General features: G+C 35.3%; 1 protein-coding gene and 1 non-coding gene across 3 annotated transcripts in view; both read left to right on the top strand.

Moving 5' to 3' along the window:
* LOC106718232 overlaps window positions 1-18697 on the top strand; it is an 80610-nt gene extending 61913 nt beyond the window's left edge. Inside the window, exons 4-12 of one of the 2 annotated variants that reach the window (XM_014512267.2) lie at window positions 7028-7091; window positions 14068-14225; window positions 14844-14948; window positions 15260-15409; window positions 15814-15946; window positions 16021-16287; window positions 16507-16671; window positions 16790-16904; window positions 17080-18697. In XM_014512267.2, coding sequence (XP_014367753.2) covers window positions 7028-7091; window positions 14068-14225; window positions 14844-14948; window positions 15260-15409; window positions 15814-15946; window positions 16021-16287; window positions 16507-16671; window positions 16790-16904; window positions 17080-18602 — 2680 coding nt within the window. In that variant the 3' untranslated portion in view covers window positions 18603-18697. Of the gene's footprint in view, window positions 1-7027; window positions 7092-14067; window positions 14226-14843; window positions 14949-15259; window positions 15410-15813; window positions 15947-16020; window positions 16288-16506; window positions 16672-16789; window positions 16956-17079 lie in introns of both variants that reach the window. The other variant, XM_014512266.2, reaches the window with a different exon arrangement.
* On the top strand, window positions 1358-1476 carry LOC123721351. Its single transcript, XR_006756217.1, has one exon. It is a non-coding gene; the product is annotated as a 5S ribosomal RNA (ribosomal RNA).
* Window positions 18698-19727: the final 1030 nt, after the last annotated feature.

Below are 19727 nucleotides of genomic sequence, written 5' to 3'. Positions count from 1 at the left end.
ACAGTTAATAAAAAAAATATTGATATTACGCATTTATCTATCTTCACAATTTACCTAAAAAGCTACGTAAGTTCAAGTTATCAAGACTCGGCCGCACAAAGCTTGAATTATATGTCCCTATGCTTTTTTATGCATTCAATTATTTATTTATTTTTTATTTACAAAAGGAGCCTCATTACCAAACAATACCACGTCAAACAAACATTCCGTATAAAAAAAGGAAATCGTTCAATTTATGATGATATCAAAAATTATATTTGTATGCAATTTTAAGTTCATTGTTTTGAACAATAAATGCCTGCATTCCTCAGTCATCATGTGTACGTGAGTAATTGTACCGTGCGCTGCGACAGGGTCCTTGATCTTTACGCGACACTAGTGTAGAGTGACGTCATTTTACAGTATTTTTGGGATATTCAATTTGTATCTCAAATTCATATATCTGAGTTTAATAATTCTTAAGTTATTCAATTACTACATTATATGTATAGGTTTATTTTCAATTACATTAATAAAAAAACATATAAAATAACAGATAAAACATTTTTTTATTAATTGAATAAAACTGAAATATTAGTTACCAGTGAATTATAAGTCATGTAATGTGCTTTGCTCGGGAAAGACTATTTTTTGTTCATGTTATTATTAATCAAGATTTATGGTCACCATATCTAGTGATTTGTCATATTACCTATAGTTTACACCAAAATTATATGTTACCAACATTACACATATTTAAATATCTGTCATGATGTACTTAAATATGGTGGTGGTGCTTAGTATGACATGAATTTTACTTTGAAATTCGTTAAGAAGAAAACCTTATGACTTAAAAGTCAGTCTGTTTCCAGAATTCCAAATTTAAAATCACACTTAAACAATAACTCTTTGGTTCCCATGACTAACTGTTGGCTTCTGAGACGAAAATCTCTGTAAAAAATATATCGTCATCTTTGTCATTGTCTTTGAAAAACCAGAGATAAGAATATGTTTTAAACGTACATTTTGGTATCGAAAACCTACTCTAAGTGTGTGTTTTGCAGTTCCTACAAATGGCTATTTAATTTCAAGGATTGGTTTCAAGGAATGCAATTCTCTTAAGGATACGTCTCATACGATACTGGCTATTTTCAAAGGAATTCCGAAGAGTATAAATTAACACATTCTTATAAAACACGTAGGCATAATGATCACATTTTTTTTTAATTTTGTAAATTAAAGAAAGAGGATAGGTTCTTATAGATATCAAGAGAGTTAACGTTGTGGATATAGAGCATCAAAAAGGATTTCTTGTTACAAAACGTGTTACCTTAATATGTTTAATTATTAACTGTTAATTAAATTAAAGACTTCATTCGCCAACGTCCATACCACGTTGAATACACCGGTTCTCGTCCGATCACCGAAGTTAAGCAATGTCGGGCGCGGTCAGTACTTGGATGGGTGACCGCCTGGGAACACCGCGTGATGTTGGCTTTTTGTACCACTTTTATACTAACAGTCTTTTTAATGAAATTCAATGAAAAATAATTATATCGTTTACTTTTAAAATTGAAAAAAATATATTGCACATTAAATAAGTAACTTTGGCCATCAATGTCCATTAACTAGAAATCGCTTTATGTTTCCTATCTCAAAAAGTATTATTACAATGTTATGCAGAACATATTACCTTGACTCTTATTTTTCTTACTTCTATCTTCACAAAATAAAATCATTAACCGAAAATAATTACATTAAAATGCTAGTTTCAAACAAAAGTTCTCACGTTGGCCGAGAAGAATCATTTTCATACTTTCAATTTAGATGAAGTGATCCATTTAAGTTCGTAATGACGAAAACGTGACTAATCAATTAATTATATAACTGATTATTATTTGTAATTAATTTTACAAGCTTAAATAGAAATCGAGATTTTTGAGGACATATGCCTAAGATGTTTTCAAAATTTATGCAAATAAAAATTAGTTCTGGATTGCAATATAATGCTTAAGTTCAAATCAACACGGTAACTTTTGCTATCCTGATGATTATATGCGAAAAAATTAACAGAAATGTTTTGGAAGAATTTGACAGGTAAAAGACCTTAAACGTCGTCCTATCAACCAAACAAGGCCAGCCATGAAAATATAAAGAATGGAAATAAGAAGTATACAAAGAAGATAAAAAAAAAACAATTTAAAATTTCTCGATAAACTCAATAAAAATCTTAATTCTGTTTTTTTTTTTTGTAAATTATTGTCCCCTTTACAGTTATATTTTGCCATTGCCAGACATCAATAACTCATTGGTCTACAGTAATGGTTACACATTACGCGTAATATACGCATAGATTAACGTAATGTTGATAATATTTCAACTATAGAGGGTCTATTCTGAGATGTAATGTGTTTATTAGCTCTCACCTGCGACTTTGTTTGCATTAAAGTGTGAAGTTATCATAAGACCTACGTAAGTAAAGAAAGATAGTATAACGGAGAATATTACAGCATTTGTGTGTTTGTCAGGCATTACTCCGATAAAAATTAAAATTTTTACATACAAATTCCCATTCAATGAAGGTTTTGTATCATTGCTAATATTAGAAACTAGCTTTTTCCCGCGACTCCGTCCGCGCGGAATAAAAAATAGAAAACGGGGTAAAAATTATCCTATGTCCGTTTCCTGGTTCTAAGCTACCTGCCCACCAATTTTCAGTCAAATCGATTCAGCCGTTCTTGAGTAGTTAGTAGAATAGTGTAACTAACACGACTTTCTTTTATATATATAAGATAATTATAGTAAATTGTAAAAATTCCCGAAGTGGTAATTATTACTTCAATTATGCCTTACAATTATTAATGAAACGTTGAAAATGAAATGCCTAATAAATATCCCGTATTTCCGTACCTTTGGTAAGTTTTGTTTTTAATCGCAAATATTGTACATTTTACTGTACAATATTCTATAAACTGTACAATTTTGAATCAAATTATTAACAGACATACTTTCCTTTTCCTAATATCGATGTGTTATTTTCTAACTCATCTATGATCATTATCATTCCAACAAATGACTGTAGAAAACACAAAATCTTAGACAAACATAAGGAAAGCCGTGACGGAACACATAACACACAACGCCTTAATACGCCGACCTAACAGCACTCGTAATCGAGTTACGGGACTTGTTGCACTGTCAGACGAATGCTCATACGAACTCGACCTCGATCGATAGGATGCCAGTTCGATTCCTAGGTAGTTCTTTTTGTTTATAATGCAGTTAAAAAGAAACAAGAAATCTGACGTAGGTCATAGAGTAATTCATCAAGCTTTATATAGTCTTTCGTTGGACAATCGAGATAACTTCGCTACGCAATACTTGCGATGCAAAGATACAATGATAATTTGCAAGATTACGTTGCCTTGTGTACGAAGGGCCTAAATCTTAAGAAGAGGCAGTCTTAACAAATGCGATAATGTTTTTCGCCCATTTTCCCACACTTCAATGCTGGAGTTTTTAAATCAATCAAACATTAGTGTCAAACGAGCAAACGAAGCGACCGCTGCCCATAGACATCTGCAATTGCAGATGTGTTGCCGACCTTTAATCGACAGAGGAGGGAACGCATAGGAAAAGGATATATGCGCTTTCTGTGCCTTCATCTCCTCCCGTCAAATCCACTTCCCCTTCCCATCCTTTCCTTAAAATAAAAGGGTAGGAAGGGAACGTGGACTAAAGTTAGGCCTTGTCACGCACAGTCATCAGACGAAACGCGGAATCGCTTCCACTTCACGTCGGTCTTCTGTGTAGTCGTTTTGCACCGGTCGACCACGGCCCATTCGTGCACCCAACAAATGATGTTGACCCAACAAATAACTTTGTTGAATTTAATATAAATTGATAGTTAAAGCATAAATAGTAAAATAATTAAATAAAAGAATCTTAACATGTAACCCACATTCAGAATAATGATAGAAATTGTTGACTGTTAAACTTAGCTTGTTAGTCTCGACTATGAAGACATTTAATTTTATTACTTATTATATTCTATCGAACATAAAAAGCTGAGTCGTGACTCAGAAATATATTGAAGAAAAGTCCACAAAATCACGACGTCCAGTAAACGTGACCGGCGGCCCTCACCGGCGACAAATGCCGATATTTTATTCTTATAATAATGTCATTAGAATTAAATGCATTCAAAAGTCTACCTTATCAAGTATACAATAAGGATTTTTTTGTTGTATTCAAGCCACATAAATTAATAAAGCTTCAATTATGTTATTGTACGTGTGATTTTTGAACTTAATTATATTAAATAATTCGTCGTAAAATCGTTGCTATTGTACTAGTATTCATTCATAATTCATTAATCATTCGAAATTGGCGTCAAAACTCGTTCTAAAAAATTTAAGTGTTTTTTTAAATCCAAAGAAAGTCGTCAATTGCTTTTAAAACATTAATCTCTATAAATGGATAGGCTATTCGACGTTGTATTTTGTGCCTATTTGATTTTTACCATTTTGGCGTTAACAGAAGTTTATAGTGGTTTTGATAATTCGAAGTAAAAAAAAGTTTGAATCAATAGACGCGTTTAAAGTCGGAACGAAGCAAAAGCTGTCATTTTCAAGCAATGATCTATCCATTTATAGAGATAGTGTTTTGAAATGAAACCAATCGTTCTATCTTACTCTTATTAATATTATAAACGCGAATGTTTAGATGGATGGATGGGTGGATGGATGTTTGAGTGAAGGTATCCCCGGAACGACCCAACGGAACTTGATAAAATTTGGTACAGATGTAGAACATAGTCAGGAAAAACACATAGGTTACTTATTAAGTTTTTTTAGTTCCGCGCGGACGGAGTCGCGGGCAACAGCTAGTAGACAATAAAGTACTCGACTAATTATCATTGACACATAAAAGTCTCAATAAAATTAAGTAACGTAGAGCTTTTGAAATGAACCGGGTAATAAATCGTACGCGTAGATTGCGGTAGGTCACGTAGGTAACGGCACCTCGATGTCACCTGTTCGCGCTCACAGCGAAAATTGGCAGGCAATTTCTTTTATAACTGTTATTTCACAGCGAACGGTTACGTCGAATTAATTCATTCTTATTTATTTATATGATTTATGTTTCGTAATTCTTCTCAGTTTCCATTATCGAAAAATCTATAAAAAATATCAGCCATTTCTTTTAGTTTCTTTAAACAAACAGTAGCTAGAGTATGTTTTTGTACAATATTACGAGTCTTAATATGATTTTCTTTCATAATATTGGAATGATTAAAAAGAAAAATTCACTTCACTTCATTAACAAATGAAAATGACATTTACGGACAATTACTCAAACGTATCCATTTTCCATAAAAAGGAAATGTATAGGTACTCACGACTTGGAGATGTATTATATTTATTATCAAATCAGTTAGACGCCGGAAATTGTAAGGCATTCTACTCCATATCTTCGTTCATACAACAACGTTAGTCGATTGTTTAGTGTGCGACTTTCCCATATTTATTTTCCAATGACTCTTAAAGGACAGGACCTGTCAAACATATGTATGTCAAAAAAGTTCTTAACTTGCTTGCCTCTGTGCTCGTATTGTATGAGTAAATTTTAGATTCAGTATGCGTCTTAATTTTATGTATGTGATTGTCATCTTCGACTCAAACACCGTGAAGAGTGGTAAAATGCAAGTACAACGTCGGCTCTATACCTAGTCCATTTTTCCATATTCAAAGGACTTCAATATAGATGTATTGTAGGTAGCATATTGTATACCGTACGAATAAACGTACACTCGATGTGAATACAATGTCGCTTCTACGAACGCTATATCGAATGCTTTCAGAATGATTAATAGGATTATGGAATGCTTCAGTAATAGAACCCTTAGGCGATAAATCTACTTACTTGTTTGTATACGGTATTTTATCAATACGTTCTGTTATGAACAATTGACAGTAGGGCGTAATTGCCACACCTGCAGAAACCCCCTAACCGTCACTAAACGTCATTGACGTCATAATGTGTATAAATTGTCCGACTCGCGGCAATACTTAGAGCAGTCCATAGAGCATTCCATCCAAAGCAGTCGATTAATAGCAGTGTATTTATAGCTTTCGATTTAGAGCAGTAATGTAAATGTGTTTCCAATAAAGCAGTTTAGCAAAGTGTAATCATTCGTTTTTTTTTTTTAAAAAAAGGACGCACGGACGCCATCCTTACAGTTCGTACAAAATGAGATTGCGGTAATGAAATGTAACAGAATAAGCGGAAAATTTATTAAGAACATTATTATTTCCGTTACAACCCGCCTCCTATATGTTATGAAGCTACGTAATTTATTATATTAATATTTAATTATTGTTAGGAATTAAACAATTCTTTGGTGTGGAAATAGCTATTGAAATTGCCTATCATATTAGATATTAACCATAAAATATCTTATAGATTGTCTCCTTATAACTGCTAAATAATTTTAAGAACATAAAAATCAAAATATCTGCATGCGTTAACATTAAAACTATGGTTCCAAAGTATAATAAAAACTGTTAATTGATTTGTCATATGATAAAATAACATCCTGTATAAACACTCATCTTTTGTTTCGTTTCTATTTTAAGGAAATGAAAGCGTATGGAACATCTATAGTTAAACGATTCCAGTAAACAACAATTGTAATACTGCACGAAACGAGGTTCATTTACTTCGTACGCTCCTGTTCTACATTCTTAATGTTCGACCCACTGTCATGATTTAACTTCCTTATTTTTGACAACAAGAATATATGATATGATATTATATGTGATATTATATATGTAATATATGATATTTAATGATAAATGATATATTATGGCACGGCAATAACCCCGCCGAGGAGTGTACATCAATTTTTTATTTTTTTTTACTTTTAATAAAAATATCCAAAGATTATTTATTCTACGTTTTTCCGGAATTATATCTTCGCAAAGAGAGAATAGATTTAAAATAGTAGTTTTATTTTTATGTTAACCTGTTGTTTTCTTTTTTCCAGTGAACTAACGTTGCTGGAAGGCATGGCCAACTGCGGGGGATGGAGCGAGGAACCAGTGTCAAAGGTATCTACAAAATTTATATTACGAATACATATTAATATGACGTGAACCAATGACGAAACTTTACAATAATATTGACATTTTGTAAAAAAAACCTGAAATAACAATATTTTTGTATATGTCTTTCTGCTGTGGGTTTAGATCGTCATTTAACGTTGATTCATACCCAATAGTTTTTGCGGTACATTGTAAACAATTATCATTCGATTATCGCTATCGCTAGTAGACTCGGCAAAATGTATAAGAAAAGTACGTGACATGTCGGAAGTTATTGTCACTGCCATACATATTTGACTTTTCAATTCGCGACTTTGCTTATCCAATCTTACTTTGTCTAGCCCCCACCTTTACTAGGGCCCTAGGCGTGATTTCTACGGCGCCCTCTTTTTACCATAGATTAAATAGACTTACAGCTAATAAGTAACAATAATAAATCTATCTATCTATATATATAAAAGAAAGTCGTGTTAGTTACACTATTTATAACTCAAGATCGGTCGAACGGATTTAGCTGAAAATTGATGGGGAAGTAGCTTAGAACTAGGAGACGGACATAGGAACTTATCTTGTGTGCATTTTTTTATTCCGCGCGGACGGAGTCGCGGGTAAAAGCTAGTATATTATAATTAAACTACAGTGATTTATAATTCTACGCTTATACGTGGGTTTAAATAACTAATGTGCAGACATGTTGTACCCTTTTCTGTTCAGCGGCCTGGGCGTCAGCCAATGGCGCCCTATCCTAACGCCGGCCCTGTTCATATAAGTACCTCCAATGACGTCATCAAATCGGAAATTGCACATTAAAATTTAGCAGAACAATTTAAAATAGCGTGTTGTAACTACTTCTCTTAAGACCTCGCAATGAAATCGAGAGCGTGCGACCGATTAATTAAGATCATAATTGTACAGTGTGGCGGAGTTTCGTCAAAAATCCGACACAGATTGCATAAACTGATACGCTATTTTAAATAGAAAATCTTGTAAAAGTTACCTTAACTGTTATAAAAGTACAGATTTAATTAACCTATAATGTACTTACATTACATTACAATCCTGAATATTTAAAGACCGACTTACACGAACTGCACCGTCGTACAAACTAATCGTATAAGTAATACAGTCGTAACAATTGTATTAATATATATTGCTGTCTCTTTTTCATCCAAGAGAATGAACACTATAAGCAAGTTCTACAGTAAAGCGGTCAGTGTACAGCAAAAATTATTTCGCCTTTAAAATCATACTATGACATTTAAAAAATAAATATTTAATATCAACGTTTTAAAAGCCAACCAAAAGATGGCGCTATCTCATTAATTATGGCCAAGTCGGACGAGTTGTTGTTTTTTGTTATTAATGTTAGGTTATTTATTTTCAAAACATTTGCCAGTACAAGTATTAATTAAAATGTTGATTATAGTGTACTATACATTGTTTGTTAGTAACAACCCATAACACTGGAACGTGTGGGAAATTCGCATCAATTTCAGACTAACACAATCGTATGCACGATTCTTATCAACCCTGTATACACCGAATCAAATTTATTTTGACGTCAAGTGTATATTTTTAATTTTACTAACCGGAATTTATAAATTTGTAAGAAGCCTATACCAAAAAGCACATAAAAACACAACTTAAATTATTTATTTTTACACTGTGTAATGTGCAATTTCTGAAAACATTGCTTAAGTAATTCATAAACTTGAAATAATAACAGTATTTTTATTATTTAAATTTCATCAATTATTTCTCATGCATTTTAATAGAATTTAGCGTGTTAAACACACATTTCGTCGTATGTTTCCTAGGCGGGCAGAACGTTGTCACAGAGCAGTGGACAGTGCAGTACTGCTATTATTTCATCGCACATGCCGCGTAGAACAATACTCCTTTGATAATAAGTGTTGACTAGTCTGACTCACTTCTGCCCTCGTGTGAACCTTTTTTTTTTTTTTTTTTTTTTTTATACAAGGAGGAATGCTTAATGCATACTCCGTGCCTCGGGGAAGACACGCGAGTTATGTGAGATTCTCTCCCCGAATGGGAGCATACCCACTAAACCTCCTTGTTCCCTCATGGCCATACTGTGGGGCGCCACGGGATCGCGTGAGCTTGCCACCGCGACGCCCCACTGACCGCCCCGGGAGGGGCCCTCTCTGCGCCCCAAAGGGGCGCTGCGCCCTTAGGCGCTCCTCAAGACGACACCGTGCAATGCAGGTTCGGAATCCCCGCCTCCCCCGCTGGTGCCGCCAGGGTTTATAGAGACCCACCTCTTGGCCCCCGTCTTGATCAAGACAGGGGCCCGCGGTCCCGGTGATCACCGGGATTACGCGCTGGGACGCAGGATCACACGCCATCGAGTGACAGCTCTGTAAGCAGAGTGTCACTGAGGTCGTGCTCCCACGTCCCGACCGGCGGCCACGACCCAATGGGTCGCGCCCCCTCTGCTAGGCTTACCCTCCCCTTTCGCTGCCCTGAGAAGGGCAGTTACTCAGTTTGGGTTCGCCGCCCTCGCTACTGCGGACCCACAAGTGGGCCCGCACCCTACCTAACTAGCCTAGCTTAATCTAGCTTATTCTACCTAACCTACAGGCTCGCCCTCACCTTTCGCTGTACGCGCAGCAGCTACTTGGCTCGGGCTCGCCTCCCTCTATTACCTAGCCTATTCTACTTAACCTATAGGTTCGCCCTCCCCTTTCGCTGTCAGTCATACCAGCTACTCAGTTCGGGCTAGCCTAATAGGCGCTCGCCATATGGCGAGACGCCGCCCTCGTTAACCTAACTAAACCTAGCTTATTCTAACTAACCTCTAAAGGCGCTCGCCTAATGGCGAGACGCCGCCCTCGGTGGCGAGCCCACAAGTGGGCCCGCTGGGGGGCTGTGGCCGGCGCGCTGAGCCGGCAACCCCGGTTGCCTGTGTATATATATGTATACATATATATACACATGGTTGTCGGCAAGCGGCGTAACCGGCCCAGCCACCAACCCCAACCCCTCATCCTAACCTAACTAACCTAAGTTACCCTAACTACCCTACCGGTGTTTGGTTCGCGGGGCCGAAGCCCTACCCCGGCATAAAGCCGGGGCGTTCCCCTATCCACCACCCGGGGACGCGCCACGTCGGAGTTCACCTCTCCGCCCACTCGGACAACCGAGCAGGTCCGTGGCCCTCGTGTGAACCTAGCACAAGTGTATAAAATACACAAACCTTCATTTAATTCATTCAGCATTGTTTGTGTAGCAGCACATTTTTATCACGTATCACGAATGCAGTTCACTCAGACGATAACCCTGGCGATAAGTGACAGGTGGCTAATTGTCGTACTTGAGACCAGGGATAAACTGGTACACTGCGAACAATTCATACTCTTGGGGGTCTAGATTGATTGCATCTATTTTAAAATATAGATAATAGAGCGTCGGTGGCTCAGGGGTTAAGCACTTGACTTGCAATCTGCAGGTCCTGGGTTCGAATCCCGCCATGTACCACTGTGTTTTCGATTTTCGATTTACATATGTACATTTATCCGACGTTCTTACGGTGAAGGAAAACATCGTGATGCAACCTGCACATATCTGAGAAGAAATTCAATGATATGTGTGAAGTCAACCCGCACTTGGCCAGCGCGGTTGACTATGGCCTAGTCACCCCTAACTTAGGGTAGGCTCCGAGCCCCTCGGTGGGGACGTATAGTCAGCTGATGATGATGATTTTAAAATATACTGACCTTGACATCGTCTTATATTTACATAATACTAGTAACTTTAAGTCATGGTATTTCTCAAGTTTAAATAAGTTGAGTATCTTACTAATATTATGTATGCGAATATTTAGATGGATGGATGTTTATTTAAAGGTATCTCCGGAACTTGTAAACACCCGTTCCGGAGATCACGATGAAAATGAATCATGATGAAATTTGGTATAGATGTAGAGCATGATCTGGAAAAACATATAAGCTACTTATTAAGATTTGTTTTAATAACGCGTAGACGGAGTCGCGGACAGCTAGTAACTAATAATTGTCAATAATTTGCACAGTGAATTAATTTTCCTTCTCTTTTGTAATTTCCTCTCCCTCTTTTGTATACGTTTTACACGTTATTAACATTTGGATACATAAAAATACCATTTACTTAATATCAGATGAAATTAGGTAGTAGTTAATTAATTATAAAGGGTGTAACCACTGTTTCATTTACACTATAATTATCATAAAACAGTAAAACCACTGGTTCTATAAAACCCGTTACGTAACAAACTGGTTGTCGTATAAATACGTATTAATTTCTAACCATGCGCTAAACCATCACAGCCAGTCGTAATTACACGCTTAGAAATACTGAGACATAGATAATCTGTCGCCTTACGCAGATTACATGGTAAGACTTGATTTCAGTGTTATCGATTTTTACTACCAGAGGGCGTAGTACTTATAATGTGGGTAGTATAAATTCACAGCGATCAAATTTGACCATAATTATGTTATAAATAGTCATTTTTACTAAGAAGTAAGTTCGGAACTTAATTAACAAGGTGCCTAAACAAAGATATAGATAATCATCACCATTCTCTTTAGCATAATTATAGTATAACTCAAAAAACTATTATGCCCAGGAAGGCAGAATATTGATGCAGAGTAGTGGACACTACAGTACTGCTATTGAACAAAAATTTACTACAAAACAGTGATGTTTGCGTATAGATTTTAACAATAGTGTTACTGCATTGTCTACTGCTCTAGCTCACTGTCCTGGTGTGAAATTAGCATTAGTTCTTTGACACCCGCACCACCGTCTGTTACATCAAATCTTTGATAACATCTTAAAGTGAAAATACAACGGATGTTATTACTGATGTACGTAAAAAGTAAAAAAATTCTACGCGCTTTTGTAAAGTCTGCTGGCGTAAGACATAAACGGTAGCGATTCCTTACACACGTTATTATTATTATTTATGTAACCATGGATTGCTTTGAATACGTGTACGGATCAATATTACCATCTCTGTCGTTCTCTTTTGAAAAACACAAAGATAGCAATATGTTTTTGTACAATTTAGCGGTGATACGTTTTTACATAAAGAATGTTAAGGAACGAAACAAACGCTACGGTCTATAGGTCTTTAATTACACTTAAGTTCATTAACCCCGCTAAAAATAATTCATTTGCTTTCTTCACTTAGCATTTCATTTAATATATTCTGTTAAATTATGTATTACATTTTTATAGGTATTATACATAGTAATAGTTCCGTATTCAATCGTATTAATTAAAATTTAAGAATTTTCTCTGAAACATTATCAATTCGAATGTTTGAATGGATGGATGAATGTTTGTTAGAAGGTATCTCCAGAACGGCTGAACGGATCTCGTTGAATTTGGCATAGATGTAGAACATAGTCCGGAAGACCACATAGGCTACTAAATAAGTTTTTTTTTTAATTCCGCGCGGACGGAGTAGCGGACGACAGCTAGTTAAATATATAACGTTGTTAAATAGTATATATAATAAGCCAAATTTCTAATTTAAATTCAATTTTAATGAATTACTGATTTAAACACACAAAATACAATTGTCTAATGAACATTAAACTTTTTTTCCCACAATAAAAACCAACTAACTTAATGTTGAATGATGTTAGAACTTTCTTCTATTTCTAAAGTGACTTCAAAAACACATCTCATTATTAAACACCGAGAAAAAAGAAAGGCTTTTGTGATGAAACACAAAAAAGCTTTTAAATACATTCAGGGTCAGGGCCGGCGCGACTGGGCGACTGCCCAGCGCGCTGGACAGAAAGTGTGCGCCTCAGTTCTGCGAATTACACAGTCTCACGTAACTCTGTTAACCTTCCCAAAGGCATGGTAAAAAGGAGGGCACCTTAGTAATCTCGCCCAGAGAGCTAGTAAAGCTTAAACTGTTATTCAGGGTACAAATTGTAATGTAATTTTTGTATAAAACTGTACCCCTATGATTCTTTACGGAAGAATACGAACCGAATGAAACTTCACTCTTCACAATCGGTTGAATCGTTTAGGCTACGGAATGTCATTAAAATAATTAACGTATTCAACAGTGGTAGATCCCGCAACAACAATATTTGTTGGGTAAATGAATGGGCCGAGTCGACCGTTGAAATACCACGACCACACAGAAAACAGGCGTGAAGAGGGGGCAATTCCGCGTATCGTCTGATGAGTGTGGTGTCTAACGCCTAATTTTAGTCCTCTTTCCCTTCCCACTCTTTTCTTATTAAGAAGGGATGGGAAAGGGAAGTGGATTTGGAGGAAGAAGGGACGCATAGGAAGGGGAAATATCCTCTTTCTGTGTGTCCTCTTCTCCGTTGATTATAGGAAGATAACGTACCTGCATTTGCGGATGTCTGTGGGCAACGGTCGTCTCGCTATTTAAGCGAATTCAGGTGGTCGTTTGCTCGTTTGCCAACTTTTGATAAAAAAAATCACAAATCCGCATACATACATAGCCGCGAAATAAACTACCCTTCACGGCATTCGGGTCAAAATACGATAAAAATTACTCACGTAATAAAAAATTAAATCCAACAAATGACTATCGATTCTCAACCGTTACTGATTGACTATTAATAGGGTTCGGAACTAAATTATCATAACGATGGGGCAGAGTGGCTCCCCTAAGCTTTTCAAGGTCATTTCACGCTTCACGAACTAGGGTAAACTTGAACTTGATAAATTATTATTTCTTTTGAAACACTACGGTGGAGCAAAGATTTTTACTAGAATGCCAGAGTAAATAAAAAAAACAAAAACAACTACAAAAATAAAAACTTATTTTAGGCAAAGTTATTTGTTAAGGATACGTACGTTGTTTTTTTTTATTTGTATTCTACTGTCTTTGGAATGCTATTTAAACTATTTTATTTGTTGGTCTATAAATTATTTTTTTACGGAGTTAAAATATCTGTATCATAATTCTCTTGTGCTTTTCCAGGAGAAGCAGCGTCCACCAATCTACAATCCTGAAGATTACGCCACATCCCTCAAGAAATGGGGAAAGAAAACTGGTTCCGGGAGCCTGTACGACCTGGATCCAGGGCAAGATCCTAACAAATCTAGAACTTTGCCCACACAGACTAGTAAAGATTTTAGGTAATGTACAAACTACACTTAACTTACTTAAGTAACTATCCTTTCTATAGTAGTACCGGAGAAAAATATTAAAATTAACTGTTGGTCATTTTGGCAAACTCAATATGATGCGAAATTCTTAAATAAGCATAGATAAAAATTACTGCTGTATACAAAGTAGTACAAATATACTATTGCTTCGATGAACATGTTTATTGCTACCGATATCTTGGTGCCGATAAATTGTACCGTAAGAAATGCAATCACTATAAGTGCGTAAACAATTTGTGTACCGCAATCAGTATAGTGTCACGTTTAGAATGTCGGTTGATCAACTGCTACATCTATGGTATACAGGTCTACATAGAAAAAGAAGGAATTTACGTAATCTTTGATACATATCAATTTAGAATTTACGTAATTGCTCCACCAAGAACTGCTTAGTTCTAAATTATGTTGATGTTTAACTTTATATAACATAAACTCCTAGTATATACGTTTATAAAGATGTAGGAATTTATCGAATTTATAAATCAATTTACTTTTTATTTTCGGCAAGGTCTTAAAATGTTCTTCGTTGTCAACTCAAAGATAAACGTTACTGTAAATGTTTTGTCTCAATATATCTTCTTTTTACAGGAACCCTTCGTTAGGCGTTGGAGAAGAGATGAGCTTGCGTCAATTCGGCTCTCCCAGTGAACTGCTGACTAAATTGAGAGCTGACCTTCGACTATCTTTTCCCAGGTATTTTTTTTTTTTGTTAATTTGTTAAACTAAAATGAACACTTATACAAATATTTAATTCTTATTCATCTAGCACTGGTTATTCTGTGTCTTGTGGGATTTTATTTAATGGTTACCATAAAGCGTTTGGTGACTTTCTGCTTACACGAAAGAGTTTTATTTTTGGAATCCTTTTCTCTAGCATTCACCAGATATACGAAATAGATGTGAATCAAATTGTTTACTAGCTCCGGAAGTGCTTAACAATAGAGGTATTAATAAATATAAGTAAGTCAGAATATTAATTTTTACCGATTTGTTTCTTTTTCCAGCTTTGTACAAGAGTTCGCCTGTGATCCGTTAGATGGCGTTACCTTACTGCTAGAACTGCTGCGCAACGTGCAACTCAGTCAGACTGGTGAGGGTGCCCGTGGACCACCGGCTGTGAGGAGAAGACCACTTTTAGATGAACTCGCTTGTCTGTTAGTATATACAATATACCTGAAAATTTACTAAACTTAAGGAGCATTTCGCCAGATACATTGCTCGTGAAACAATCTTCTAGTGCGAACATATAGGGACCACTTAAATCTACTAATAGCATTACTTTAGATCTCGTGCACGATGAACCGAGAATCATATTGAAAACAATTCCGTAGTTACAGTTTAAAACAACTCTACCTATTTCATGGTGATGTGATTGATTTCGCATTAATCTTTATAATCTTTCTTTAAAGTTGTAGCCTCCAGTCATAATTAGAATGCATAACGTGATACATGCAGCTTGTTCCAATTCTAAGCCATTCTCATCACTTTGTAGCTGCCCACACGTTGATTTGTCTAACGAGCTAAACAAACTAATCCTAAAATTTCTTTTGTGTCTTAGGCAATGTCTTTGGAGCTGCTGTACGAGATATACAGACTGCGTGCGAAAGCTGGTGGCTGGCTCTAACGGAGTGTACGCGCTCACTGTTTGCATCATGTCAACCGTCAATAAGACAAGAGTATTGGCTTTGCAGGTATAAATTACGAGAACTTATTTTATAGCATTACTAGAAAGAAGCTCTTTCAATACCTACATTGTAATTTTCAGCTCCTAACAAAGGGCTGCTACCCACCAGCAAACGGGCATAGTATGATATCAGAGGCATTATCAACTCTACGCCTCCGCTACGGCGAACCGGTCCGCTTCAGGTTCCTGGTCGGCATGCTGCAGAGTACTGGAGGCTGTGGGGACTTACAGGCAGCCGGACTTGCATTCATTAATGCGTTGTTAGCCAGCGCTCCCACTCCACAGAGGAAGCTGTACATACAAGCTGAACTCGAACAAGCTGGATTCGATATTATAACTTTAAAGAAGGTAATGGAATAGTTATATCCTAAAATATTCGTGAAGGACATAACATTAAATTTTTTCTCGCTACTTGTTATTTATGTGTAACTTACACTTTCAAACATTTTGCAGCTTTTTGCTTTTTCAAACATCATCATCCCTTGTTAATTTTACTACTTTTACAGCTACTAATTAAACTGTTTAAAATAAATATATAATTAATGATTTTTAATTGATTTATTTCAGATAATTTCTAAACTCCCAAACACAAATGACAGCGTTATAAAGGAGATTGAAGATTACGAAAAACAATTAATAGATATTGATACATTAAGTGAAAAAGCAAATGAAGCACAAAAAGAAAAGGATGACCTCAAACACAAATTAGAGCTACTTGAGAAACGCGTGAAGGTAAAACTATACTTTGTTTATAAAATACATTCGATTCGTATTTTTCCCCTAAGACACTTAAGGGTCATACTAAGTTGATTTGTTTTTATAAATCAGATTATCTTCTTATTAATTTTAGATTCTGCAAGAAGAGAAAGGAATCCTTTTATCCTTGGAGAAGTGTCTAAAAGAAAAATGTTGTGAACTACAAGAAGAAGTTACAACGTTAAGAACTGAACATGGAAATTCAAATCGTAAGAAGACATTTGTTATTAAAAAAAAGAATATCGCACACAAAAAGAGAGGTATATTTCATTTGCTACATTATTTAATTTCACTACGAACAGAAAATTTGTTACACAAAACTTAGACTCCTTGAAGATCTGTATTATTCTTCTAATTAAAAACAATCGTCATCCTCTTTTACAGATGAGTCATCACCCCCAGAAGATGAAGGCATAAGTTCTTCAGAAAGATCTTTGAGTCCCGAAGCAGACCCACAACGAGACGCCATGGTGTACGAAATGTTTAATGTTAAGAACGAGACTTATTACGACGTGCTCCGAAATAAGAGACAACCCAAAAAAACAGAAACTAAGGTACTTAACGATAACAAAAAATCCTCAGACGAAGATGAAGAAACCACTATAGATGAAGTTATTCAGGAATTACGTAATATAGTAAACCATGCAGAATCGGAACATTATGTAAAATCCGATCAAGCAATATTTGAAGACAAATCTTCCAGATGTAAAGATACTACAGACTCTAATATTGGAATCAATGGTGAAGTTAAAAATCATAAACCTTTAGAAAAGACTGATTCAATAACAAGCACAAGACATAGTATACAAATAACTAGTAGCACGGAGTACCTCAATGAAAATAACGACGATGATAATGATGAAGAAGAGGAAAAAACTCGATCTGTTCAAAGTAAAATTTTCCCATATCCACTTAAGAAACCGAATAGCTTATCTCATTTATTTGTCCCACAAACAGATCAAGGTATTCTCTTCAATAGACACTCAGATATGTTTGAAGATTATTTTTCAAGTGATGATGGATCCGACTCCTTACTAAGTGCATCACATTGCCAAAATAGTATCGACAAAAAGTCGTCGGTGACGAGTTTCGATTTTAAGGAATGTCAAGCAATTTTTAATACAATAGCTGAAAAAGATAAGGAAGAGAATAGAAATAGACTATCGAGAACTCGTTCTAGAGAAGAATGTAAAAAACCATCAGTTAAACGAAGTGAATCGTTTCAAACTACTGAAAAAGGTTCTCGTCAACGTGAATATATTGACAGTATGTTCTACAATGAAACTAATAAGCCTTTATCAGTAGATCACGCATCTTTACAACGAACAAATTCAAAATGTAGTAGAGTAGATGAAATTGTTAATCTAATAGAATCGAAAAAACTTACCAAAAGTCTTGATAGGATCGATGAAGGTTTAAATACGATGGTGGATATTGTAGTTATGAAAGGACCTCTTAACAAGTCTTCCAAACATTACGAAAGAAGACAAAGAACGTGTTCAGTTACAAATAGCGACGATAATGCACCTTTCTTTCCTCTGATGCGATCTAATAGTAAAGGTAGCCACACTTACAAAGCATCAAGTCAAAAAGGAAACAACGACTTGATTTCTAAAGCTGAAGGACAACAAACATTTGGATTGCCACCTTCTAAATTAGGCCAAGGAAGTTTTAAAAATAATCATTCGTCTAACTTTAGCAACACTTTTATTGTGAAACGAGGTCATAGTAATTCTGGTTTTTATACTGGTCAAAATCTGTTACGTGATGCTCCCGCTAGTATGACAAGTCTTGTGATGAACGGAACGCACTCTTTCGCCGATTTCAAATGCACCCTTTCATCAGTAGGTTCAGTAAACGACTATGGAGTTCACAAACTAACTGATATGCCATCGGGTTTATATTGATTGTTATTTTCGATTATATTTAATAGTTTAATCAAAACCAACGACTAAATTAAGATTTTCGTACCTAAATACTTTGAATAGTGCAATATTATATTCTTTATAAGTGTATTTAAATTAAATTAACTTGCGAAAGTTCACTTTTGTATCTTAGTAATTTTGTTCATAGGCAAAATTCGCTTAAGATCGTTTTTTTTGCACTCTTCTGAACTGTGAAAAATAGTTTAAAATATTTCCTATAATACATTATAACGAACGTGTTTCAAATTGTCCAATATATTGTAATATACATTACTTAGGGCTTTATCTTAAACAGTACTTTAAATAAAAATTATTATAATATACATCTTTTGTTTCATTTTCCTCTCATAAACTCGTTTAACTGATTCCAGAAAATTTTGAAGCTATATTCAAAATCTACTAGTCTTCTAATTATTTAAAAAAAATGGGACCCATCTGCAAGCACTTCCTTTCGATTAAAATAATTTTTATCAAAATCGGACTACCAGGGACGGAGATTCGCAGTAACACACATGAAAAAAATACAGTCGAATTGATAACCTCCTTCTTTTTGAAGTCGGCAAAAAAGAGCCTAAAGGCATATGATGAATGTTGATCTAGGATCTAAGGAAATTAGCCACGGAGACTACAGTTGCTCCATTATTCAATAAAAAAATATTAACAAAATTTATGAATATTCGTTCTAAGTACATTAGTCCAAATCCTAAAAATATTAAAAACTAGATTTTACCCGCGATTCCGTACGTGCGGAATAAAAAAAAATGCACACAAGATAAAAAACGTTCCTATGTCCGTCTCCTAGTTCTAAGCTTAGTTCTAAGTTAACCTCCCCATCAATTTTCAGCCAAATCAGTTCGACTGATCTTGAGTTATAAACTATGTATATAACTAACACGACTTTCTTTTATATATAGGTATAGAAAACGTATATTTAACAAATACAGTATTTAAGAACAACGAGAAAAATAATACATTAGAAGAATATAGTGCATAATCTAGTTTTATCAGAGTTACGAAAACGTATAAAATTCCCAATCAAAATATGTATTAGGTAATATAGAGGATGTAGAAAAAGTACTGATCTGCAATGAAGTAGTCATGAAAGAA

This window comes from Papilio machaon, chromosome 10, assembly GCF_912999745.1.
Source record: "Papilio machaon chromosome 10, ilPapMach1.1, whole genome shotgun sequence".
Classification (NCBI taxonomy): domain Eukaryota; kingdom Metazoa; phylum Arthropoda; class Insecta; order Lepidoptera; family Papilionidae; genus Papilio; species Papilio machaon.
The sequence above is the reverse complement of the archived record's forward strand: the minus strand, read 5'-3'. Positions and strand labels throughout refer to the sequence as shown.